This window comes from Phoca vitulina, unplaced genomic scaffold (assembly GCF_004348235.1).
Source record: "Phoca vitulina isolate PV1807 unplaced genomic scaffold, GSC_HSeal_1.0 scaffold1, whole genome shotgun sequence".
In the NCBI taxonomy this organism is placed as follows: domain Eukaryota; kingdom Metazoa; phylum Chordata; class Mammalia; order Carnivora; family Phocidae; genus Phoca; species Phoca vitulina.
Window position 1 is genome coordinate 4,799,584 of NW_022589704.1, and position 26,250 is coordinate 4,825,833.

The window sequence follows — 26,250 nt, forward strand, 5'->3', positions numbered from 1 at the left end:
TGAAATGCACAGATCTTAAGGATACATTTTAAGTTCAAGCTTTGAAAAATGTCCACAATTGTGTTGTCGCCATTTTCACGGGTCTTTTGGTCCTCGTATAACTTCTTCTTTGAAATACCTGTTCAAGTCATTTGCCTACTTTTCACTGCATGGTTGGCCTTGTGATTTGCAAGAGTTCTTCGTATGTTCTGGATGCAAGTTCTTTGCCAGACATACATATTGCAAATATTGTCTCTCGTTCTGTGACTTGCTTGTTCATTTTCTAATTTTTCAGTCATTTACTTGTCCTATCACTGCCATAGGGTGTTGAAACCTCCCACCATGATCGTGGAATTCTGTATTTCTGCCTTTCGTTCTGTTGGCTTGTGCTTCACAGATGTTGAAGCGCTGTTAGGAGATGTGTCCACATTTTGGATTGGTGTGACCTCCTGTTTGGTTATTTTATCATTATGATATGTCCCTTTTTGTCTCTGGCAATACTCCTTGTCCTGAGGTCTACCTAACCTGGTACTAACAGAGCCACGTCAGCTTTCTCGGTAACTCTTTTATTTTCAGTGTCTTTAGAGTTAAAGTGCATTTCTTGTGGACAGCGCGTAGTTGAGTCTTGCTTTCTTATTCACCCTGAAAACATATGTGGAGCCTTTAGTTTACACTAAATGAGGTTATTCATCTGGTTGTGTTAGGTCCACCATTTTGCTGTTGGTTCTCCATTGTCCCATCTCTTCTTTTATTCTTCTGTTTATCCTTTCCTATCTTCTTTTGGGTTAACTCAGTACTTTTTATTACTTTATTTGGATTCTTTTATTGTCTTTTTAGCAGTGCCTCTTTCTTATTTTGCAGTGATTGCTCTATGGATTACAACAGTCATTTTTGACTTAGCACAGTGTATGCAGAGTTCATATTGTAGGATTTTACATAAAATGTGGGAACAATATAATCCATTTGTTATCCTGTGTCCTTTATGTTTTTATCATACATTTTACATCTAGAAATATTATAAACACCACAATTGAGTGGTATTATTTTTACATTATTTATATTAAATAGTCATGTGTCTTTTAAAGAAATTACGTCAGGGGGATTTAGCATTTTGCACTCATTCACATATTTATTCTTTTCAGTGATCTCCATTCCCTTCCACCAATCCAAGTTCCCACCTGGTGTCATTTCCCTTTTAGCTGAAGGACTTCTTCAGCATTTTTTTCAGTGCAGGTCTGGTGGCAACAAATTTTTTTTAGCTTTCATCTGATTTATTTTTAAATGCCTTTATAGCACCTCCATTTTTGAAGGCATATTTCGCTGGATATCGAATTCTGGGTTACATTTTCCTTTCAGCACTTTAAAGATGTACTTCCATCATCTTCTTACCTCCAAATTTCTGATAAAAAGTTATCAGAAATTCGAACTGTTGATCTTGTATATTGTGTGTTATTATTCTCTGAATGCTTGTAAGTATTTTTCTTTATTTTGGTTGACTATAGCTTGACTATGATGTGCTGGCTCTTTTTGTTTTTTCTTTGGACTTAACCTACTTGTGGCTCACTGTGATCATTGAATCCATAAATACATGTTTCATACCAAATTTTGGAAATTTTGGCCACTGTTTCCTCAAATATTCTTTCTGCCCCATGCTCTCTCCTCTCCTTCGGATGCTCTAATCACATGTATATTTGACTGCTTGATATTGTTCCATGAGTCACTCAGGTCTTGTTCTCTCTAATTTCCACACTGGATAGTTACTATTAGTCTGTACTCAAGTTTACCTACCTTTTCTTCTACCATTGCCAATCTGCTATTAAGCTTATCTTGTGGATTTTTTTTTTTTTTTTTTTTTTGGTATTTCTGACATTTTGTTTTTCAGTTATAGAATTTAACTTTGCTTATTTTTATTGATTTTTATTTCTGTCTTGCAATTCTCCATCTGTCCATTCAATATGACTATCTTTTCCTTTAAGTAAACTTAAGAGGCTTTACCGTTCTTGTCTGCAATTCCAACATTGGGTCATCTTGGAGTTGGTTTCTATTTGAATTCCATCCTTGACCATGTGTCAATTTTCCTGTTTCTTCATATCATTAATAATTGCTATTTGCATATTAGACATTGTGGATGATATGTTGTTGATACTCTGGGCATGCTGGGCTTTGTTCTGACACGCAGTTAAATTACTGGCTGATCAGCTTGAGCTTGCAAAGGTTTTGTTTTCCATTTTGTTATTGTGGGTCTATTTTGATTTTGCCCTTAGTCTAAGGTGCCTTTAGTCTAAGTCTCTTAGGCCTAGAACATCATCTTCACTTTAATGAACCTTAAATGGAAAGCCTGAGGTATTTAACAAGCACCTTTAACTTGGTGAAGACTAAGGTGTGTGCTTAGTTCTTCTGATTTTCCAACTGTTGCTCTCCACTGAGCTTCTCAGAATCTTCCAGCATGCAAGCACATTTCTGAGGCTAGCCAAGGATTTGAACCCAAGTTGGAATTTAAAGCCCAGCAGCCTGGCTTGTGGCCTCATGTGCTTACCCACCAGGCTCTAAGGACTAAGTGCTTCAGAGGAAAAGTAAAAGAAACCTATCCTCTTGCCTCCTCCCCCCACCCCGAAATAAAACCCTAAATGCATTCATTCTAAATACCTAATTTTGTTGACATTGTCAAGTAACAGACAGGAGCACATAAATATTAAACTATTGGCATTTCATAAGCATCCATATATACCAGATCCTGTTCTAGCACTTCTCTATGTATTAACTCATTCAACAACAACCGTATGAGGGAAGCACTGTCATTATCCCCGTTTTACTGATGAGAAAACTGAGGCACAAAGCATTTAAAGTAATTTCCCTGGCCAGCATTGCTGCAATGTGAGCCCACACAGTCTGAGTCCTGAGCCGCCAGGTGTAATCACTGCATTATTCTGCCTCTAACTGAAGTAGGGCTAAAGTGAGCCTCTTCTCCCTCCTACCAAATGGCTCCCTTGCTCCTGGTATGACCCTAGGACAGAGCCAATGCATGATCCTGATGTGCTCTCTCTCAAGAAGTTATTGTTTCTGCTGCAGAGAGGTTATCTTGATATCAAGTGAGCTATCTTTGCATTTTTAGAATCATTGCATTCTAACATCACGTAGGCCCCAAAATGCCGAACGTCACATTTTCGAAACGTGGAAGAGTGTGTTTATCCAACGAGGCCACTCCATGTCAGAGAGCCTGACACACACCTCATTAAGCGTCACCTTTACCATGTATATAACGGATGAATGAAAGACGCAAAGGTCTCAGGAGTGGGCGTTGTTCAATTAGAAATCACGTTCAGTGAGGCCACTGTGTCCTGGCGTGATTGATAGAGCAGTTATCTGCCCTGCAAAGAGGTATTTGCTTTTAATTAACCAAAGAAAAGTGGGAAATTATGCCTGGGCCAGAAAATCAAGGGCAGGAAGCCATGGTGCATTCCTGTGTTACGTGAGCCATGGAATGGGTTGTGGCAGGCACGCGACAGAATATGGATCTTCGGCATTTGCGGGAGAAGGTGAACTATAACAGAAGGGCCTGTTACTCATCACGTTTCCTTGTAAACAGTTCCTGTCCCTGAACTAATCTCTGGGAAATCAAGAATGCAACTCTTAGGAAACCGCTCCTAAGCACGCTTCTGGTTGGTGGCACTCAGAGCTTCACCCAGCCCACTCTGCATGCGGGAAAACAGTGGGGAAACACGCCTCCGATTTGTTTTCATGGGCACAAATTCCAGTCCATTTTGTGATCATTATTTTTGGTGGGTTCCTTTGTTTTACACACAATAATGCTAATACATTAACAGCTTGGATAAGGGAGTTCCTTGAAGAAATGAGTTTACTGTACAAGTAAGCAACTGTTATCTAAAATTCCCTCTTATGCTAAAGCTATATGTGGAAAAGAATACACATCTATTTAGTGGGGAAATATTAGAAATATATCTAAGAATTAAGAAATGTGATAAATGATTACTATTTAATACATATTGTGCAGACGAAAGAAGTTATCTAGGCGCCTGGGTGGCACCGTCCGTTAAGCCTCCGACTCTTGGTTTCAGCTCAGGTCATGATCTCAGGGTCGTGAGATCGAGCCCCACATTGGGTTCCACGCTCAGGACGGACTCTGCTTAAGATTCACTCTCACTCTCCCTCTGCCCCCCACCCCCCCGCAGTCTTGGTCTCTCTCTAAAATAAATAAAAAAAACTTAAAAAAAAAAAAAAAAGAAGAAGAAGAAGAAGATGAAGAACCTATCAAGGCAAGGCACCAGCCTCCTCGGGTCTTCATAATGGTAAATCGGGATGGAAAAGCAGGAAGGACTCTCCTCTGGCCTGGAGTCTGGCACATGCGAAGGGGTTTTACACACACTTTCCTTTTTAACTGCACCAAGCCCTGGTGAGGCAAGAATTAAAGTCTCCATTTTGCAGACAAGAAAAGTGAGGCTCAGAGTGCCTAATCTGACTAAAACTACATTAGAACATGGCTCCCGACGGGCCGCTGAGGGAGGGAAGCCTCCGTCGTGCCCAGCCTGTGGCTGCCATGCCCTCACGGTGACCCAAGGGCAAGGGCATTTCTGGGTCAAAGTGTCAGCTGGGGACACTTCAGCGTGAGAAGGTGAGGAACTGGAAGCTCCCACATGCTGTTGGCACCCCGGCGGGTTTCCACGACTTCCAATTCCCCCTTGTCCAGCACCCCCTTCTCCTGAGCCTCCAGTCCTCCCAGGAGAAGGCCGAGGGGAGGCCAGCAGAGCCAGGGAGGCAGATCAGGCAGAGAATTCCTTGTCTCGTGCTCCGGGTCTTGGGAGAGATGTTTTCTCCTCCCTGTGGTCCTTGAGCCCTCCCTCTCCTCCAGTGAGGGCCAGACTTGGAGGGAGGCTGCCCCCCAACACCCGGCAGTGGTGGATCCAGGCCACGTGGCCCATACTGGCCTGCATGTCTGGACAAAAAGAAGCCAGGATGCTGTTCATGCCTTAGCACCACCCACCAGGGGCTCCTCGTTGGGCTCGCAGCCAACAGCCTGTGGCCGCATGCCAAGGGATCTTGCCCAGATGTGCTGGTATAAACAGCTGGTCCAGGAGTCAGGTGATGGAGAGCCCAACCAATTATGTTTCTATAGCTCATGGAAACTTACACTCCTGGTTAATAACCCAAACAAAGACATTTTGCTGTTTGTGGATGGTTTTTTTTTCAAACATACAGATATGTAATAAATGTAATAACTATGGGAATCACCTTCACAAGGTGGAATTCAATCAGGATAAAGCAAACACCTACTACACCTGACCCCAAAACACAGAGATACTCCCTTGAAAGAAGGGGAAGAGGGAGAGAGGGGAGGGGAGAGGGGAGAGGACAGAAACAGAATTTAGGAGCTCTGGTGCAGCACCAGGGATGAAAATAACAGAAGGAAGGGGCCGGTGACCCTAAGTCCTGAATGGGTCTGCCGTCAGAGGCCAGGTCACCTTTCACTGCAGCATGGAGATGGTTTCGGGTTGAGGAAGGGAGTGCACATGCACATCAGAACCTTTTTTTTTTAGTGTGGACTTTATATTTTAAAACAGTTTTAGGTTCACAGCAAAACTGAGCTGAAGCGACAGAGTGTCTCCACATCCCCACGGAGGGTTGAGTGGACTCTGCAGGGAGGGAGGGCCCCAGACCGTGGATGCCCCGAGTGTTGTCTGTCACTAAGGATGTGCAGGCATTCTGTGCACTGTGAATCACCGTGTCCATCTGCTCTTGTTCCGTGGAAGGCTCATGGGGATGGGCTAGGATCAGGGTCAATCCACAGGTATTAAAGGATTATTAACCAATTTGGAAACACCTAAAGCAGGGAAGGCCTTGGATGCAGCCAGAATGTGCCATGGGAAGTTGAGGAGAGCCATGCACATGGGCTGTGCTGCTCAAGGTCAGCTCAGTCAGTGCAGTTTGGCATGAAGCCATTAGCCCTGGTGTGGCTGGGAGTGAGCCGGGGAGGAGAAGGAGTTCCAAAGGGAAGTCCAGGTGACTTGTAAGCCTAATGCCTACCAGCATTCAGACACCTTCCCCTTGAATACAGCCCGATAATCAGCAATAACATCAATGTGTTCCTATGGCTAGCGCTGACCTAACTCCCCTCACGGCATCTGCCACAGTCTATCAACTGGACCTGTATCTTGGCTCCTTCCTGGTCCTCTCCTCTGCCTCAGTTTACCTTCCTTTCCATACAGGGTCAGCCCCTTTAGTACACCTCTACAATTCTTTTGAGTATCATTTATGGTTTTTCCCAGCTAATACCCAGTGAGGACTTGAAGTAATTTCTGCAATCTCATAAAACGTAATGCAAGGAAATTGAAATTTTAAATATTTTTAAATAGTGGAAATACAGAACAAAATGTGTTCATGTTTTAAGTACTTAAACAGAATCCAACTGAGTCCAGTCTGGGAACATGAGCCTCCCCTCTCCCCGAGTAACCCACACCTCTCCAACTCCTCCCCAGCATGGCAGCAACTCACTGGTAGCTGTCTGTCTGTGCCCAGCAATTCCCATTCAGACACAGAAACTACACACTCTATGCAGGCAGGGACCTTGTCTCTCAGTCCCCAGACCCTCCTGTCTCCTACCACTGAGCTTGATACATCACAGCTTGATCACACCACAGCAAATGGTTGGAAGGATGGATGGATGGATGGATGGATGGATGGATGGATGGATGAAAGGAAGGATGGGTGAGTGGGTGGGTGGGTAGATGAGTGGATGGTACAGGGCTGGATTGATGGATGGATAGACGAAGGAAGGGTAAATAGATGGAATGATGGGTGGGTAGATGGATGGGAAGATAGAAGGAAAGAAGGAAAGGTGGATGGGTAGGTGGCTGGATAGATAGATGATGGGTGCATGGATGGATGGATGGTAGGTGGATGGATGGATGGATGGATGGATGGATGGATGGTGGGTGGATGTGTGGATGAATGGGAGAATGGGTGGGTGGGTATATGGATCGTGGGTGGATGGATGGATGGATGGTTGGATGGATGGTGGGTGGGTGGATGAATGGGAGAATGGGTGGGTGGGTATATGGATGGTGGGTGGATGGATGGATGGTTGGATGCATGAGTGGTGGTTCTTTTCTGTTTGGTAAACTGAGACTCAACCATTGGGGGAAAAAATAGCTGATTTTTCATCAGGTTCTCTAAGGCAAGCAAAATAGGACATTTACAGAGAGAACTTCCAAAGCTTCCAGGAGTCATTTGGGCAAATCATATTAGTAATCCAAGCATGCTGGACACAGTTTTCATCGAGGAGCCATCATATTGTAATCCAGGAGAATCTAATTCTGATGGTGAATGTCTGACAGCGTTTCTTTAGAGATTACAAAAGATCAAAGCCATCAAACTCACATGGAAGGAGAAGTCTTTAATTGTTTGATAGAGCTCCCCAGAATTTGAAAAAAAAAAACACTCATTGCTGGAAATTCGCCTTCATGCCTGAACTGACACTAACCGAAGCCCTGCAGTTATATTTGACAGGGCTGAAGAGCCCTCTACCGGCAGCTGGAGTGAACTGTTCTGTGTAACTTCTGAAAAGTTCAATTATGAATTAATTACATCTAATTGCCCATGACCTCAAACTATCTGTGGGTAATTTAAATGAAGGCTTTTCATTGCTAAATGAAAATTAAAAGAGCAAAGGATACCATTTTTCATTAACAAATTGGCAAAGAGTTTTTTATTGTTAATACTTGTTCAGGAGAGGCATGTAGAAAAACAGATCCACTTACCTACGGGCTGGAGAGAGTGTAAGCAGAGAATTTCCAGGAGGGCAGGTTGACAATGTGGGCGAAAACGTGAACAACACAAGCCTTGAGACCCAGCAGCTGCGGGTGTGGCCTCGTTCTAAGGGAATGACCCATCATGTGCCCCCAAAACTGTTTAATTTTGTAAGAAGGCAGAAACCTCCCAAAGGTTCAGAAACAGGAGGTTCACTCAGTAAATTATGGGACTTCATGTTAAAATCATGTTGGAGAAATAAATTTCATATTGGGTGACCCAGAATGTAATGCAGTGTTTGAGGCACAATCTCATTTTGGCAAATATGCGCGTCGAAGATGGTCTGTAAAGACAGGAGATGCTTGACGATTCACTTGAACGGAGGAGGCAGAGTGTTGTCTATGTGTCTGAATATGTATTCTGAAAATTTTGCTAATGAATACTGCTTTTGCAGTAACAATAAGAAAGGACCAAATTTCCACGAATTTCCATGTTTTCAAAGTTTGATCTGTCTGCCCCTAGTATCTGCAAATATCCCTAGTCTCAGAGACGTGCAGCCTGAGCCAGCAACCATCCGTCCCCGCCTCTCCCCGGGGAAGGGGGACAGCCCTGCTTCCTCCAGGGTCGTCCTCTCCTGACTCCCCTCCCATCCCGCACCACCTCAGGTCTCCATGCTCCCCATCCTTCTGAAAGAACGCTCTCTGTCTCAGTCTCTGGCCATTCACACTTCAGCCCCCTGTCACCTGGCTTCTGTCCCCTCCATGCCCTGCCAAGGCCACAGTGGCCTCCAGAATGCCAAACCCTCGGGCCAACACTGGCCACTGTTGCCCACTGCCTTCCTGCGCCTCTGACCTCCCTGGGCTCAGGGGACGGCTCTCTCTTCTGTGCCCTTTGTTCTCTCTGGCACTGCTCTTCCCTCTCAGCCTGAGCCTTCCTGCTGAATAGGTGCCTGAATTCACCCCTGGCCCTACCCCACAGCCCGTGCCGGGCTCATCCACTCTCCTCCGTCACTTGTGAGCCCCCACCATCCATTCCCACATGCCCACCAACAACGTTCCCAGGTCCCCGGGAACAGCTGCCCAGCCCGTCATGCCTCACACACCCACCGGAGGGATTTTTCTAGAACACGACTAGGATCAAAGTTCTTCATTCAAGTCCTTACAGATTCTCCACAGCTTCCAGGATAAAAGCAAGCTCCACAGCATGGTGACAGCCTTGGTGATGTCTCTGTGACCCTGAGCAGCCCCATGAGGGCACACTTAGCTCTGTGCCCTGGCTCCTGTCCCCAGCATGGCCAGTTCGTCCCCTTCTTTAGGCTCTGTGATCTTCTAGAGACCACTAGAAGCTCTGCTCTAACCTTTATCTGTGATCTCCATTCCTGGTCGCCGGCCTGACCCACATCTCCTTCTTTCTGTCATTAGTGATCCTTGCTGACACCCCATTTTCCTTGGCCCCCCTCACAAGCTGCCCTCCCTGCCCACGGGCAGGGCCTAGAGGGCAGGGAGCCCAGCACTGAGCACAGCACCTGGCACGTCAGAGCTCCTCCACAAGCACTAATGAAGGGAGACATGTGAGAACAGCTCTCATTCTGGGCTCAAAACAGTAAAGCCAATCTTTGTCTCCCACGACAGCCTTTTGACTATTTGAAAACAGCTCGTTTCCCCCTTGAGTCTTCTTTTCTCCAAGGAAAAGTCTCATCCTTTAGACGGTTCCCAGTGGGAGAGGCTGTCCGCATGGGGGTGCCCAGTTTCCGTGCGTCTCTTCTCTCCCCAGAGCTGAGCACGGCTGCCAGGTGTCCTCCGGCCAGCTCATGACTGCGGAAGCTCAGGAAAATGGAAAATGCGTGCTCAGGAGGACAAGACAGTAATGGTTTTAGAGTTATTCCTGCTGGAATGACAGGGGACAGAGAAGGAAATGGGTTAAGGGGAATGAGATGCTTTTGACCAGGCATCTTGTCTACCATGGGGACACGGCCGTGTGACTCCAGGTTAATAGAAGGTCCGGGGGGGTCAGGCAGACCCACGTCTGACTCCGGGTTCCAACATTTCTCCAGTGCTGGTGCACATGTGACCCCCCCAGCAGTGACCTCGTATATAAAGGGGGAGATGCTGGGACGTGCTTGGCACGGGATGGGGCACACGACAAGTGAGGATAGCAATGATGGCGTGGAGATCCAGGCACTTGGCACACGATTATTCCTTGTATTGTTATCGTCAAAGCACTCGCTGGGGAAACGTCTTCTGCTTCATTTGATAAGAACTGAGCCCTTCCAAACCACGTCCCCACCAAGGTCCTCCACACAGCCCCATGGGCCCCAAAGTAGGTGGACGGTCCTGTCAAAACCATTCCTTAACAGGTGCAGGTGCAAACTTACAGAAAGTGCGTAATTTCCCAACGAGCTCCGACGGCGCAGACAAGTTCACGGGACAATTGTTAGCTGCAACACTGTGACCAAAACAATTTTAAATCAGGTGCTGGAAGTAAGACGGCTGGTGTTGAAATTATCCCAAGCTAAGGAGACTCCTGCATTCAGGACCCTCGGTGTGGCTTACTTGGTTAGAAGCAGAAGGAGAAAAGTCACACGGAATTTCTTGGTGCTCACATGTGCAATTCCCATTAAGAAAAGCAGGCTGTGGAAACCTGCAGCTTGCCAAGTGGACACGGGAGGGGGGAGGCCCGCTGCCCCGGCGAGCACACGATTAGCCAAAGACCGTAGACAACGGTTTATGTGAAAACTGCTGCTTTCTGTTCCGAAGCTACGATTTTTCAGAGGGCGTGAAAAGAATAAGATTTTGCCTTTGTCATTATAAAGTGTCTCTTTTCTAAGAAGCTTAAAACCCAGCATCTCATTTTCTTATTTTCTTTGGGGGCTGGAAGTAGGGAAGCTTTGGACTTAAAATAGCTTTTAGCAGAACAATGCTTCCGTGGAGCCCGCCCTCTGCAGCAGGCCGGCCACATTGTGAAGTCGGGGGGCCGACGGCAAGGAGCCCAGAGAACGGACAGCTGCGGAGGGGGCCCCAGGGTCTGGCCTGCATACAGGAGGGAACCTGTGGGCATGGCCGTGCTTCCAGCGGACTCTGCAGCCGGCAGCCTGGTCTTGCGTCCTGCTTCTGCCACTCACTCTCCAGCTGTGTGAACTTGGACCAGGTCCCTTCACGTCTTCCTGCTAAGTTTCACCATCTTTAAAACCTGGTTGAGCAGAGTGGCACCTGCCGCCCAGGGCCGTAGCGTGAACGAGTTGTCATCAGGTGGAGGGCGTGCTGGTTCCATGCTGCGTCAGCGTTGGCCCTGACGGTGTGACGCGTGTGGCCCCGGCCAGCACACGGCCGCTCGCTGACTCGCCGTGATGATCACACCCCTCCACGCCACCTAGGAACCGGGATTACAATTTGCGATCCTGGATTCTTAAACTCTGCGGCTCTGTGTCTAAAAATTAAGGCCTGCCAGACAGCGGCCGGCTAGTCCTGCTTCCTCTCTGAATGTGCTGGTGAGCGTGGGGCCGTGAAGGCACACGGCCCAGGGGTCAGACTGGCACCAGGATCAAGTTCCACGCACTCCTGTCTTCAAGCGTGCGTAATCCGCTTCCCCCGGCACCTAATGCTGCAGGAACGGACATGGCCATGGTGCACCTAGTGATTTTTCCGTCATTTATTAAATGCCTGGCTTGGTTAAAACTCACGCCTGCTGACTTAATGCTAGTTTAAGAAATACAAAAATAGGAGTACATAACGCTATATTTGCTGTGGCCGGAGACGGCTTTTATCTGTCACAATTTTGCACAAAGCACAAATTGTTGCAAAAATACCCGAACTTTGCTATCGTGGGGGCGCTTTGAAGAGATTGTTCGGTGAGTGGCAATTATTCACAGGCCCACGGTAAGGCCCAGCGCTGGCACGAAGCCCTGCCCGCCGTGGAGGGGCTCAGAGCCACCTTCCAGGCAAAACCTCGGCCACAAAGGCTCAGCCGCACATCGGCGAACAAATAGCGTCACGGGGGCCCCTTGTACTGAAACAGCTTTTCTCGTGATGAGCGAGTCTGAATGAACCTGGGAGCAGCAAGTAGGCTGTAATTAAAACTCAAGGCCCAAATGCCCGATTGTTTGCAGCAGAACACGACTGGCTTGTTTCAAGCCAAACTAATTTGAGGCTCCGGGTCCGAGGGCAGAATGGGAGTGCGGGTGTGTGTCCCACCCCGAAGGTGGGAGAGGAGACAGGGTGGTGCCCCTGCCCTGCTGTGCAGGAGGGGTGCGGTCATGCCCTGGAGCCCCTCCAGGCCCCCCCGGCCCCCCGGAGCCGTCTCGGGGAGCCACCAAGTCCTGCTGTCTGTTGGGGACCAAGAGAGAAATGCATTTATAGCCAAGTCTCTCCTTCTCCTTGCAGGTGGCCCGGGAGCTCCAGCCCTCCGTGGTATGGATCGGAGACACAGAAAAAACCTTCTACAAGAAAGTCCCCAGTGCAGAAAGGATGGTGAGGCCTTCTAGATCTTTCTCCATTTGGCCTTTTCTGTCCCCCTCCGAGGGGACTCTTACCGGGGACTGTCTTCACTTTTCAAAAACGTCTTCTTTAAGGGAGGAAGGGAATGAAGGGGCAGCCGTCTCTCTCTGCCCTATACATGTCTGTATTTGAAAAACTTCAGTGGTCTGATTTTATGAGGAATAATTTAAGGGAAAAAAATGAAGGAAATTATGGAAGGAAGGGGGAGGAGGAGCTTTGGACCCAAACATGTGACTCAGAGGTAAGAAACAATTCAGAGAATTTTCCCTGGTTAAAGCAAATGGCACACATAGGAGTTATTATTAGGATTTCCTATTGTTCATAATAATAAATAGAAAAGGCCTGAAATTTATGAACAAAGACCTTCGACAGAACTGCTAAGTGCCTGCATTTGGGGCCCCTGGGGAGCCCACTCTCAACTGCTTCCTTCCTTCGTTTCTCTCCTTTAGAAGGCCCCCCTCCCCCGAACTTCCCCCCACAAATCACCAGCAAATTTCCCACAAGTTAAAAAAAAATTTGCAGATACACATGATTGTTATTCCACATCAATTTGCACCAAAGCAAATAGTGGTTAACTGTGAATTTCTGATTAAATTCATAAGGATTTTAATCACTCTCGATCCTTATGTATTATACATCATTTTTAGCAGGTAGAGATGATTTGGATAAAGAATGAAAGCTCCATCTTTTCTTCCCCAAATGAGCCTTGATTGCCCTGTCATTTCAGGAACTCTTAAGAGGACTCATTCATTATTAAATCCGGGAATCTGGGAGTTCGCTCCCTCTGCTGGCCAAGTTGCTACATTGACGAAAGTCCCCACGTATGAACACGTGAAGGCAGGCGTTGCTATGAGCCAGATCAGAAATCTAAAGAGGCGTGCGGGGCGTGCGTAATCCAAGGTGTCACACGCCCGACGTCATCAGAAACCTTGTCTTAATGGGCAAGCGCTCCTCACGCCCCCACTGGTCATCAGCCTGGGGAGCAGGGGACGTGGGTTCCGGGCTCACTCTGCCATTCACCTGAGCAGGCTGTGTGTCTGCGAGCAAGTAACTCAACCTCTCTGAGCACCCACTTCCTTAACAACTTAACTAAAGGGTTCCAGAGAGCACAGCCTCCAGCTCATGGGGCGCCCCTAGCATTCTCTGCCACGACCCCCTCAGGCTGTGGCTTTGCTATCAGCAGTTACAGCGTCTGCACCCCAGGGTCTGTGGGGAACAAGGCGAACGGGAAATACTCATTTGTAAGAGAGCCAGAGGAGCCCTGGGGGCAGGGCTGATGGTGGGGAATGAAATATGGGCTCGGCAGACACCTCCCACAAAGGGAGGCCTTGTGCAAGGCAGGCGGCTGGCAAAGGCCTCCCGCCTGGCCCGGCCCTACTGTTGCTGATCCCAAGAGACTCAGCCCAAGCTCCGATTCCCACAAACATAGCCATGGGCTAGTGTTATTCCGGTAAGAAATGAAGGCCTTTGGTGGCAGAGTCTTTGCAGTGGACAAATCGGACCTTTGTTCTGTCCAGCTCCGCATTAGAAGAGTCTGTCATCTGTCAGGGAAATTAACGGTGCTGAAGAGCATGAATCACTTCCCTGGATAATTCCCAGAACACCTGAGGGTCAGCAAACAGAAGAGCTCCTTGGGTTCCCAAACGTCCTGAGCCATCCCACACAGACAGAGCTGCGGGGGGGAGGGAGGGGGTGATCACTGAGTGCCTCCTCCAGCTGTACATGGGAAGAGGTGTCCCCGCTCACCCCCCCCCCCCAAGTCCTGCCCCTCAGGCTGCCCCTGCTGCCTTCCTGGAATTCCAGGGTCAGGGCTGGACCACCTCCGGTCTCCTTCCCCACACCCAGCCTCTGACTTAGGCTCTTACCAAGTCCCTCAGCCACCAAGGCTGGAGCTGTCTGGAGCATTGTCCACCTGCCTTCTGAAGGTGGCCACCAAAAGCCAAGGGCAGCACCTGCATCCACAGGTGACTGGAGAGCCGGAGGCATCACAACCAGCTTCTCATTGCTCACTCGGCCACCCCTGGGAAAGCCAACAGCCTTCCTTCTACCATGGTCCAGCCTCTGTCCCAAAGGTTCCACGATCCCAAAGGCACTGAGGCACAGAGAAGGTCCATCTGCAAAGAAACTAGGAGGCTGCCAAGCCCACCACCCACAGCTACAACACAGACCCCCCCCCCCCCCGCAGTGGCTGCCGCCTGCATTGGAGGGATTCCAGAATCTCCCTTTGGAAAAAAAGTCTCACTCACAGTGACTTACTCCCTGCTTGATGCCTCAACCTTTAGGTTAAGGCTCCCAAGGTGGTGAAATGTATGAGCATCACCCAGTCATCAGCAGCAAAGCAAGAAAGAAGTCCAGGCTGGCCGCGATGGCTACTGAGCTTGGCTCTGCCCTGGGAAGCTGAGCTCCCTGGTGCAGGGACCCCAGGCCCAACACCTAGGACAGCTGTGAAAAGGAAGAGGTTCCCAGGGGTACAACTCCTATCAACTCCTATGTCAAGGAAGCTTCCAGCAACTCTGGGAAGGAAGCCGTCTTTCCCTGTTTTGCACAAGAGGACAGAGGTTCCAAGGGAGCCACAGTGTGTTGGGGATAGTGCTGGGACCCAGAAACAGGTTTGTCTGAATGCAGAGGCCAAGCCCTTCTCCCCATTTGGACGGCGCTCCCAGCTGGGATGCCCCTGAGTGCCAGGCATTCTACCTTCCTGTGTGCTTCCACCCACAACGTGGACACCCATATCTGCCCCCCACACCTCCTCAACCCCCGGGCCACTCCAGACCACATCCTGAAAACTGCCTGTGGGGCCCTCTGGTCCTAGAGACGAGGTGCCCTGCTCCAGAGTTCCTGCACTCCTACCCACACCCTCATCCTCTTCCATTGTCCTCCACACCCCGAAAAGTCCTTCACCTCTAGAATTTCGGCAATGTCCAAGCTCCCAGCAGGCCCCACCCCGGCCACTCTCAGGAACAGCCGCCCAGACAGACACCTGGATGCAGCCCGCTTCCTTTCTCCTCCTCCTGGGAGCATCCTCTCCACCATCTGCGGCTCACACTCAGCTGGGCAGGTGTCTGTGGACGAGGCGAAGGTAGTAAAGAATGAGACCAGACAGGCTGCGGCGGCATTTTCTGCACCATTACCCTTCGTCACTCCATCGAGCAGGAGCCTTCCCGACGTCGCAACAGGCCTCCATGAGGGACGCTCCTGCTTTGCTGGAGCTGGCTGCAGTAGGGTTTTGTGGAGGCCGACTGCGGAACAGTGAACAGAAATTGCTGTGTGGATGCTAAGCCCTAATTTGAGACTGCCCCCTGCGGGGACTGGCAGGACCGGCCATAGAGGCGGTGGCTGTGGAGGTCGCCGGGTGACTGTGGGGATGTTGGCTGGTGTGATGGATGGGCGCCAGGGTCTCGTGCATAATGGACAGGCCTCTGAACTGGGACAGGGGTGGCCCGGGTGCCGGGGAGTGCTGATTGAACAGACTCGCCTTTCATTCTCACCCCCTCCTAATGAGACTACGCCTCACCATCAGCAAGGATGTCACCCTAGATGCGGCCCAGGATCAACATTTGTTATCCGAACAGGCTAATTAAGTTCAGGTGTCCCTGCCATTTCAGGACGTGCAGGTAGCAATATCATCTGCCTCAGAACAGGCAGACGGCCCCACCATCACCATGGCAACTAGGCTGCCGGGGATGGGCTCAGACCACACAAGCATGTCTCTCACCACACAGAGTGGCAGTCTCCAGCGTCACTGGGGCCCTGGGATCAGTCCTGCTTCCACCAGCCTTTGGGCAGCTCCCACATGCGCCCCGCACCTCCCAGTCACCCCTGACATCTGCTTTGTTCTCCATCAAGCTTCTTAAAAGACCAGTCCGTTGTCACCATCCCCGCTCACTCCTCAACCCACCACCATCTGTTTGCTGCCTTCCAACTCCTTAGAAACTGCTCTCAAGGAGTTTTTCTTTGACATCCATTTTGCCAACAAACACTTTGGCTCACTTGCTCTCCCTTTATGCCATGTTCAAGATGGTTAAATTCCACTATTTCGTAAAATTCTCCCTTCCCTTAGCTTCCGTAGTCCTGGCCTCCTCATACCCCACCAACACTTTTTTCTGTGTCTCCTTCTGTGTCTTCTGTGTCTCCTTGAGTTTCCATCCCAGGCCTGCGGCCCCCTTCTCTCCCCTTGCCCTCCTTGGGCACCATCTCATGGCTTGAAAAATCACACCCAAACCAATGACTGCCCCACCCCATCCCCAGCCCAGGGCTCTCCCCCGAGGCTCAGGTGCCTACATCCTTGGGGAACCTCCCGTACAGTGCTGCAAAGCCTGCCCAAACTCTCCTCCCTCACTACCCACCACCCAAACTGCCGCTGCTCCTGCATTTGCAAAAGGTTGGTTTTATTTAAAATAACCACTCTTCATAAGAGGGCTTTGGATTCACTCTGGTAAAATGAACCCTGAATATCACCAAACTCTCTAAGCCTCATCCAAGTGCAGTAGGATATTTCCTGGCATAGGTATAGATATTCCTATGAGGTTTCTTCTTCCAGAATCTCAGCAGAGGGCTTTCTTCAGCGGCATGGAGCCCAAAGGCAGTTTCTCAGAGCTAAGTAGATGAAGAATTATCATTTACCATAATGGAAACCGATGGGAGATTTTTAGACAGTCATTTTGAGCTCTGTTGGCAAATTGCTAGTTTCCTCCAAATAGCAAAGCCCCCAGCTTTTCTGTCTCTTAAAAACCTTGCTCTTCAGTAGAGCAGACCTGGCATTGTTTCCTACCAGCACTTATATTGCAGAATAAGACACCGATTATCCCTTAATAAGCACTTTGTCAGACGGACACATTATGCCATGCAATCCTCACAGCATCCCTGTCAGCTAGGCTCTATAATTATCCCCATTTCTCAGATGTAGGGACTAAGGCTCAGAGAAATTGAGCAATCTGCTCAAGGTCACACAGCTGTTAAGAGCAGAGCCAAGACTGCGATCAAATATGTCTGAATCAAAATCTATGCATTTAACTATTTGCCATACCATCTGCCTATTATTATGGAGTTTCTTCCCTGGACTTTTTTTTTTTTTTTTTTTTTTTTTTGGTGGGGAGGGGAGGGAGTTTGCACATAGCCTGGCCCCCAGGTTAAGTTCAGCATCAAAGTAAAGGCCCAACAAACACCGCTCCCTGTCCCAGGACAGCCCAGAGGCTGAGTCTGAGAGATGGCAGGTTTCTGCAAAGACCTGGGGTGGGGATTAAGGAACAGCCTTTTCATGAGCAAGTCTTCATCCTTATTGTCAGAGCTGTCCATTTCTAGGATTCCAGGAAGTCTCATTCCATCATCCCTCTCCTGTGCTTTCCCCTCTTTTAAGCTCCTCTGTTCTCCTGGGTGGAGTCATACAGGGCCATTGCTTCCTCCTGGTGGAGCTGAAGCAGGCTCTGGATTCCTGTGGGTGCAGGCGGAAATGATAGGAAGATGCCTGGTGGTCTGGCCTCAGGCCCAGCCTCCGGGATTTATTTTGCTGTAAAAATTCCATCTCTTTCTCTGCTGTGAATTACATTATAAAAAGTTTCCTCTAAACTGAATCCAACAACATAGAAAAAGGATTATACACCATGACCAAGTGGGATTTACCCTGGGTTTAACATCCAAAAATCAATTAATGTAATATACTACTATGTCATTAGAAGAAAAGACAAAAACCATCTCATCTCAATGCATGCAGAAAAAGCATTTGACAAAAATCCAGCACCCCTTCATAATAAAAGACTCAACAACATAGGAAGAGAAAGGAACTTCCTCCACCTGATAAAGGGCAACTACAAAAAATCCACAGCTAACAAACAACAAAAGACTGTATGCTTTTCCCTTAACATCACCTCTTCTCCCCAGTATTATATTGGAGGGTCTCACCTGGGCAATTAGGGGAAAAAATGAAATAAAAGCATCCACATTGGGAAAAAAAAGGTAAAACTATCTTTATTTGCAGATGGCATGATCTTATATATAGAAAATCCTACAGAATCCACTAAAAAAGCATTAGAACTAATAAACAAGTTCAGCAAGGTTGCAAGATACAAGATCAATACACAAAAAGCAACTTACTTCTATACACTTGCAATGAAAGATCAAAAATTAAAATTAAGGAACAACCATTTATAATAACGTAAAAAATAAAATATTTAGGAATAAATTTAACAAAGGAAGTATAAGATTTCGACTCTGAAAGCTACAAAAACATTGAAAAAGGTTAAAGAAGACCTAGATAAATGGAAAGATACATCAAGTTCATGGATTTAAAAACTTAATTATTGTTAAGATGGCAAGAATTCCCAAACTGACCTGCAGATTCAGTGAAACTCCCATCAAAATGCTATCTGACGTACTGGCAGACATTGACAAGCTGATCCTAAAATCCATATGGAAATTCAAGGGACCTTCAATAGCCAGATCAATCCTGAAAAAGAAGAACAGAGTTAGAGTACTTACAGTCCCCAGTGTCAAAACTTACCACAAAGCTGCTGCAATCAGGACAGTGTGGGGCTGGCATAAGAAGAGACATATAGATCAATGGGATAGAATTGAGAGTCCAGAAATAAACCCTCCCTTACGTTTTCAATCAACTGACTTTTTGACAAAGGTGCCAAGACAATTCAATGGAGGAAGTATAGTATTTTCAAAAAATGGCGCTGGAACAATTGGATAGCCACCTGCAAAAGAATAAATTTGGACCCTTAACTCACACAGTATTCAAAAATCAACCCCCAATGCATCAAAGACCTACAAGAAAGAGCTAAAACTCTAAAACCCTTAGAAGAAGGTAGAAGCATAAATCATTGTGACCTTAAATAAAGCAATGATGCCTTAGATATGACACCAAAAGCATAAAACAAAAGAAAAAATAAGTTGCACCTCATCAAAACTAAAGACTTTTTGCTGTAAAGGGCATCATCAAGAAAGTGGAAAGATGACCCACAGCATGGAAGAAAATACTTGCAAATCATAGATTCAATAAGGGACTTGTGTCTAGAACATATAAAGAACTCCTACAACTCAATAATAAAAAGAAAAATGACCCAATTTAAAAAGTGGGCAAAGGATCTGAATATGCATTTTTCCAAAGAAGATAACAAATGGCCGATAAACACATGAAAACATGCTGAACATCATGAGCCATCAGAACGACACAAATCAAAACCCCAATGAGATACCCCTTCACATCCACTAAGGTAGTTAAATTTTTTTTTTTTAAAAAAAGGGAAAAGAAAGAACAGAAAAACACATAATAACAAGTGTTCACAGGAGGTAGGGAGACGTGAACCTCAGCCACTTTGGAAAGAAGTCTGACATTTCCTCAAAAGATTAAACATAAAGTAACTCTTTGATCCATAGCGACTCAATTCTTGTGTGTGTGCCCAAGAGAAATGTTCATGGCGGCACTATTCACAATAGCCAAAAAGTAGAAACAACACAGATACCCATCAACTGATGACTGGATGCCAAAAATGTGGCCTATCTGGACAATGGCTATCATGCAGCAAGTAAAGTGAAGTATGAATGCACAACATGGGTGAACCCCGAAAATGTTCCACGAAATGAAAGAAGCCACCAACACACACAGGCTCACATGCATGCCACATACTGGATGATCCTATTTCTATGGAATATCCAGAATATACAAATCTGCAGAGATAGAAAGTGGATAACTGGTTGCCTAAGTCTGGAGGAAAGGGTTAGGGTGGAAACTTTCAGTGACTGCTACTGGGCAGTCTTTTGGGGGTGATGAAAATGTTCTAAAATAGACTATGGCAATGTTTGCACAACTGTGTGAATATACTAAAAGCCACTCAATTATACAGTTTAAATAGATGAATTGTATAGTATGTGAATTCTACCTCAATAAAGCTGATATGGATACATCATAATAATATATATCTAATAATAAAATATGACATAACACAATATAATAATAATAAATATATATTTTAAGTCTCCTTTGCAGCCCTCAAGTGAGATAGGCCCTTACCCAGGAAGGGGGCTAGGGGGGGCACGCAAGCCCCCGGCACATTCCCTCTGGGAAGGGGGGACCCCAGCAGAGCAGAGGGAGGAGCACAAGTCTGGGAGTCCGGGTCATGCTCATCAACTCTGGGACTCGGGACATCACTCAACCTCTCTGGGCCCCAGGTTCTCATCTCTGAGTGAGGGGAGGACTGTCCCCTCCCAGGGAGGTTCTGAGGACTCAGTGGGGGAGTCCATGTCATGGAGAGAGAAGTACCTGGAACCCAGTAAGCCCCCACCAGCTGCTACTTACTAGGATTATTCGGCTGGAAGATGCATAACCAGCCTGGACAAAAGAAGTGGCAAGTGCAGGGTCGACGTTGGAGAGGACCAGCTTCCTGCCTTATCCTTGGATAGCAACGGAAGCCCCTGGCCTCGTGCCTTGTTGGGTCCAGAGCTCCCCATGTTTCTGCAGCTTGCCATCACTCTTTCCTCCTAACAGCCGTGCGGCCTCCGGGCGCCTGCCCTTTCCTACCCAGCCTCCCTCCTGCACCTTGTCAATGCAGACGTGGAACTGGGCCTCCTCGCTGGTCAAAAGAAAGGAAAAAGAATGCCAACCGCTGCTGCGGACATGCACAGCCAACAGCCTCACGGTGCAGAGCGGTCACCCCTGGGCTGTGCAGCTCCCCCGGGGCGCCCCTGCCCTCCAGGGTGCTCGATCATACCTGACTCCCCCTCCACTGTGCAGAGAAGTTGGTACGCCCAGCTCTGACTCCCAGCTCTGCTGGGCCCACTAAGGGCCTTCTGCGGAACAGGGTATCATAGCGCATGAGTATCCCTGTCCCAGGGGCCCTGCAAACCGTCCCCAGCACTGTCACCCCACCCACCAGCTGTGGCTCCAATCCCCTGCCGCTCACTGTTATTCCTGAGTGTTGGGTTTATGAAACACCTGCGCTCCCCCAGGTGTAACGGGCCCTGCCTGCCTGCAGGGTGTCTCTGGGCTGGGCTGGGCTGTGCAGGGACCCATGGGGACACCAGGGCCGGGCAACAGGGGCCGGTCTCTGCAGGATGTTCCAGCGAGCTCAGGCCCGCTCTGCTCCAGGAAAGCCATGCACTGGCTTCTTTCAGTCCTGCTCAACATTCAGATTCTAATTGGCTCAATCACCCCTGAGCCAAGTGGGAGCAAAAACAGCCGAGACCCTCGGGGCTCCTCTGCGGAGGCTCTCTCCATCACCCCAACCATCCTCCTCCCCACACTTCCTCCTCATGAGGCTGTGCCAGTGGAGACTAATTGAAAGCTGGTGCGTTGCCATGGCAATGTGGCCAAATCTGACCCCCATGGGCTGGAAGTCATCTTCCCTGGGGTACCCCGCATCTTGCTCCTCTCCCTCATTGCTCATCTCCCTCAAATAATACAGGTTCAAACTCTTTCCAAACTGCTTCAGAGAGAGAAGCGTCACGCTCTTTTGTAACCAGGTGCTTTTCAGACATGAGAACCAGACCCTCAGAGGCTCGCTGTCAGGGCTGTCGGCGAAGGCAGTCTTGGGTTCATCCTCAGAACAGTTCAGAGGAATTGGGATCACCACCGGCGAGGCCCCATTCCAGCCAGCTTCCTTCTGCTTGGAAGCCCGCCCTGCTTCCCATTCTGAGGGTTGAGGTGTTAGAAAGATCAGTCAGGTACATCCTTCCTTCCTTCCTTCCCCCTTTCCAAATCCGAATGCCAGAGGTAGAGGAAAGGAAGAGCATGCAATTCAAACCACCCAAACCAGGATGAACTCTGAGAATCGTGTTTATCTGAGCTTTGAGGTTCACTCTAATACATGCATGCCATGGTGCCTTCTAAGAAGTATTCTTCCATCCATAATTCTTTTTTCTGTTCATGGGCTCATTTTCCCCCTCTCCCTCTTTCTCCCAGATTGAGCCTAAACGCCTCAAAAAACAGCTTCCCAAAATCCTAAGACTCCTGAAACCGGACGACAGGATTCTGATTGTGGGAACAACACAGCGCCCTTTCGATGCTGAACTTCAATCTTTTTGCAGAGTTTACCAAAAAATTATTTTGGTTCCCAGACCAGACTATGCTTCCAGATTGGGCAAGTACCCCTGGCCCCTTCCCGTGTGTGGTGACGGAGGGTGGGCCGGGTGGCGTCGGCTTGCAGGCATGAGGCGCTGGGGCGGGGACCCCACCAGAAGGTGGTGGAGGTAGAGCCCATGCACTGGAGGAGGCACCAGACGTGGGCAGAGCCTGGGCCGTAAATACAAACGACCAGGTTGTAAGAGCAAAACATGCCTGTGTGTTCTGTTGTTAACCTCGTTCGTGTACCCGGGACCAAAGGAAACTGGACAGGGATTATTATTTTGGGCCCTGAAGGTGACCAAAGTCGTTGCGGGTGCTAATTTTTCTTCCGACAGGTGGATTAGGATGAGTTGTCTTGGACCCACAGTGACGGTGCCTCTCTCAGAGAACATCATTCTTTCCACAGGTTGATTTTTTTTTTAGTTTTCCAGTCTCAAAGTATTAGTCCAGGAGCATGTTGACTTACTTAAAATAACCATGAAAGATAACAAGAGCTCTTTTTTTAGTTTTTTCCTCTTGACCAGACAAATTCAAAATCTCCTTCTTTTGAAACATATTTTTAAGTGGGACTAACACTAAAAATGTGATTCTGGAGGCAGTGCAATGAAACTGTAAAGAGCCATGAGATACTAGCCCTGAGGAGACATGGTTCTGAATCCCAGTTCTGCCACGGGATGGCTGGACGACCTTGACAGCTCAGTGGACCTCCTGAGTCCTCTACTGTTTCCTCGGTAAAAAGGACTGTTTAGTCCGCAGGGCTGTCGCTGACCCTTATGTGAGGTGGGCAGCAGAACACCCAGCACCATACCAGCCCCTGGGAGAGCCCAGGTGGTGCTGGGCAGGGAGGAAGCCAAGATGGTGGCCACAGTTACGGAAAAGGAGTACGTGACCCGGCAGTGAGTGGCCATGGTGGTGCGGTGGTGGTTTCTGTTACCTGCTGCCATGGAACAAACCACCCCAGTAGCTTAAAACAAGAAATTATTCCATCTCATGATGCAGAGGGTTCACGGGCTCAGCCAGCAAGTATCTCTGGATGTTGCAGTCAGGTGTCCGTTTGGGCTTCATCTGAAGACTCGACAGAGCTGGACATACGTGGTCATTCACTCCCGTGACTGGAGTTGACGCTGGGAGCTCAGCTGAGGCTGCCAGCCAGACAGCCTACACCTGGCCTTGCCATGGGTCCCACGAGAGAGCATCCTGAGAGCAAACGTTTCAGGAGGTTCAGGCAGAAGCTGGGAAGATTCTCGTGACCCAGCCTCAGAAGTCGCACAAAGTCCCTTTCATCAGACTCTACGGGTCAAGAGCAACTCCCAGGCCAGCCCAGATTCAAGGGAGGTGGACTACACAAGGGTCTGAATACTATAGCGTGGCTCAGTGAGGGGTCGTCTTTACTTCTTGTGGTGGTGGTGATGATGGTAGTGGTAGTCACAGATTTGGTATAGATGGGGATGGTGGTGTCAGTGTTGCAAATGGCCGTGATGGCGGTGGCCGCCTGGTGCTAGGGAAGAGGAAGGGGGTCACCTGGGCAGGGTGGTGGCAGCGGTGGTGGTGATGGTGGCCGTGGTGCAGGGTGGTCTGGACAGGAAGGTGCTCCCAGTGGAGCAGGGCTAGAGGTGAGACAGCCTATGGTAGCAGTTAACATTAATAAGAGGAATGAGCATGGCCAGGTCAGACGTGGTTTCTATGCATCCTTCTCCAGTCACAATAGCACCCCCAAAACAGAGCGACTCTGTGACCCTTTCTGGTTGGTTTTAAGTTTCTGGCCCATGTTATCTGCTAGAGAACAACCAGCCACTCCATTAGCAGTGCGAGCTCATTTCTGTCTTGATAAACTGTGATCTTTGTGGCTTCACAAATCCATGTCATACACGAAGTACAGGAGGATGTTGGTTCGATTATTTCTCCATCGTTCTAGTGGCTTCTCCATCTCCTGGAGCCTCCAGGCCCTCCACTGGGTCCTTTGCATTCAGCAAGCATCAAAGGAAAAGAGAGACGACAGTAGAGAGTATCTCACAGGAGATTTTAGGGATAAGACCCAGAAGGGCCGGCTGTTGTCTCATTCATGTTGCATTGGCCAGAATGACTTCCACGGCCTCACTGAAGTTCAAGGGGGTAGGGCTGTGCAGTCCCACCAAGGAAAGGTTTGGCACGGAGCTGGGTGGGTGCCAGCAGTCTGCGCCCACTGGGAGTCCACACAGAGCATCCCCACTCCTGGCTTTCCTGCCCTCATTTCTGTTAGTCAGATTTCTTCTCACAATCCCAGGGTTTGGTTTGGTTTGGGTTTTTTTGTTGTAGATATGTATTTTAAGCTATCTTAATGGAATAAGGTAGGGTGTTATTAATTTTCAGGGACCAGAGCATTATTCTTGACTTTGGATTGAATAGTTTCTATTGTTTGACAAAACCATAAGCCCTTTAAAAATGAAGTTATTGATGTATAACAAGGACAGTTGTGTTGTTTTGATAAAATGCCAGGCATCTCTAAGGACACAGATCACATTACAGGTTCCAACCTGAGTCTCCCCATGGCGGTATCATAGGGGAGGAAGGAGAAAGCATCCCCTCACCTGTGGGCAGATGATAAACCTGCATGCAGGAGTTCTCTTGGGCCAGGGCACTGTCCACTAAACCTCACGCTTCTCACATATTTCTTCCATGGTGGGTGATTTGTTTAGGTCGCCATTCCCGCTGACATCATAAATGCTATCCAGCATTTCCTCCAATGACCTTGAAGTTTTCATAGGCACAGTGGCTGAGACATCTATCTTAAAAAAAGACTGTTCCTGTCTTTGCAGTGATCAAAAATAGTCTCTTCCAGCCCATAAAGCACGGGCTGCAAATCCATAACCTGGGCCTCTGCTTGGCCATCTATCTACCAGCCGCGGAGCGTGGAAGGTGTTGGGGAACATTCACCATCGGGCTTCTCAACTCCCTCCAGGCAGGGTGGGGGAGTAACAGCACTGAGAAGGGGAGGGTGGGTCAGCCCGAGGAAGCATGATCCTTAAGATTTACCATATAGAATTCAGTATCTACCTTCTTTCCCCAAATCAAGCTGTTTCCTTCAAAATGTCTGCAAAAAAAATCCACCCGCAAGGTTGATTAATGCCTCATCTAGTCCCCAGAAATCCCTCTGGGCCTCCTCTTCCCACATTCCTAATGCTTCCTGCTCTCGCCTCTCTTCCCGGGGGTCTGTTTCGCTAATAGCCCAATTCATCATAGGCCCCCACCCCAGACCCAGTGTCTGGTCGGATGAGTTCAGTCCACGTCTTCCGATTCTTCTGGAATTCTAGTCTTCAGAGGCCAGAAGCTCATCCAAATCATATTATCACTTCCTGGGCTTTTGTAAAATCACAAACAACAAATGAATTTTAAGAGACTACGTCATCTCCAGAACACAGTTGGAAGCCAGGACAGAATCCATTTGGAACGTCAAAAGCAGAGAAGGAGATCCAAAGACCAGATTCTTTTCAGTCTAAAGAAGGGAAAGAGAAGGCAGAGTAGGCCGAAGAAGTGAGGAGCCTTTGCATCCAAGAGAAGGAAGGTAAAACACAGCACTCAGTCTGGAGAGCACCTCAGCTGCCTTCACCATGTTCCATTCGCTGATCCAGTCCTCCCCACACACCCACAGCCAGCCCTTACGTCTCTTGTGCTCTCGTCCTCTCCACCTGCGCTGCTGGGCCAAAGACTCGGACGCCGTGGCTCCAGAGCTCACTGTGGGGTTCCCACCCCCATGAGCCCTCCAGGCTGTGACTCACTCTGCACCTGACACCCTTCCTAGCCCCACCACAGGTGGCTTTGCAGAAGCAGTAGAAGCTATTCTTTTAAAGGCAAGTCTAGTTCATCAATATGAGAAGTCAAAGTGATTCTCTTTCCCATTCTGGACCTTGAGAAGGCTGTGGGCAAGTGGCAAAGTCCCACTGTAGCTGTGACTGCCTTCACCGTTTCCCTTACGGTGCC

General features: G+C 48.4%; 1 protein-coding gene across 1 annotated transcript in view; it reads left to right on the forward strand.

Moving 5' to 3' along the window:
* Positions 1-26,250, forward strand: part of IQCA1 (IQ motif containing with AAA domain 1) — a 150,433-nt gene that overhangs the window by 116,873 nt on the left and 7,310 nt on the right. The window contains exons 16-17 of the mRNA XM_032408149.1: positions 12,120-12,206; positions 22,132-22,309. Coding sequence (XP_032264040.1) covers positions 12,120-12,206; positions 22,132-22,309 — 265 coding nt within the window. The remainder of the gene's footprint in view (positions 1-12,119; positions 12,207-22,131; positions 22,310-26,250) is intronic.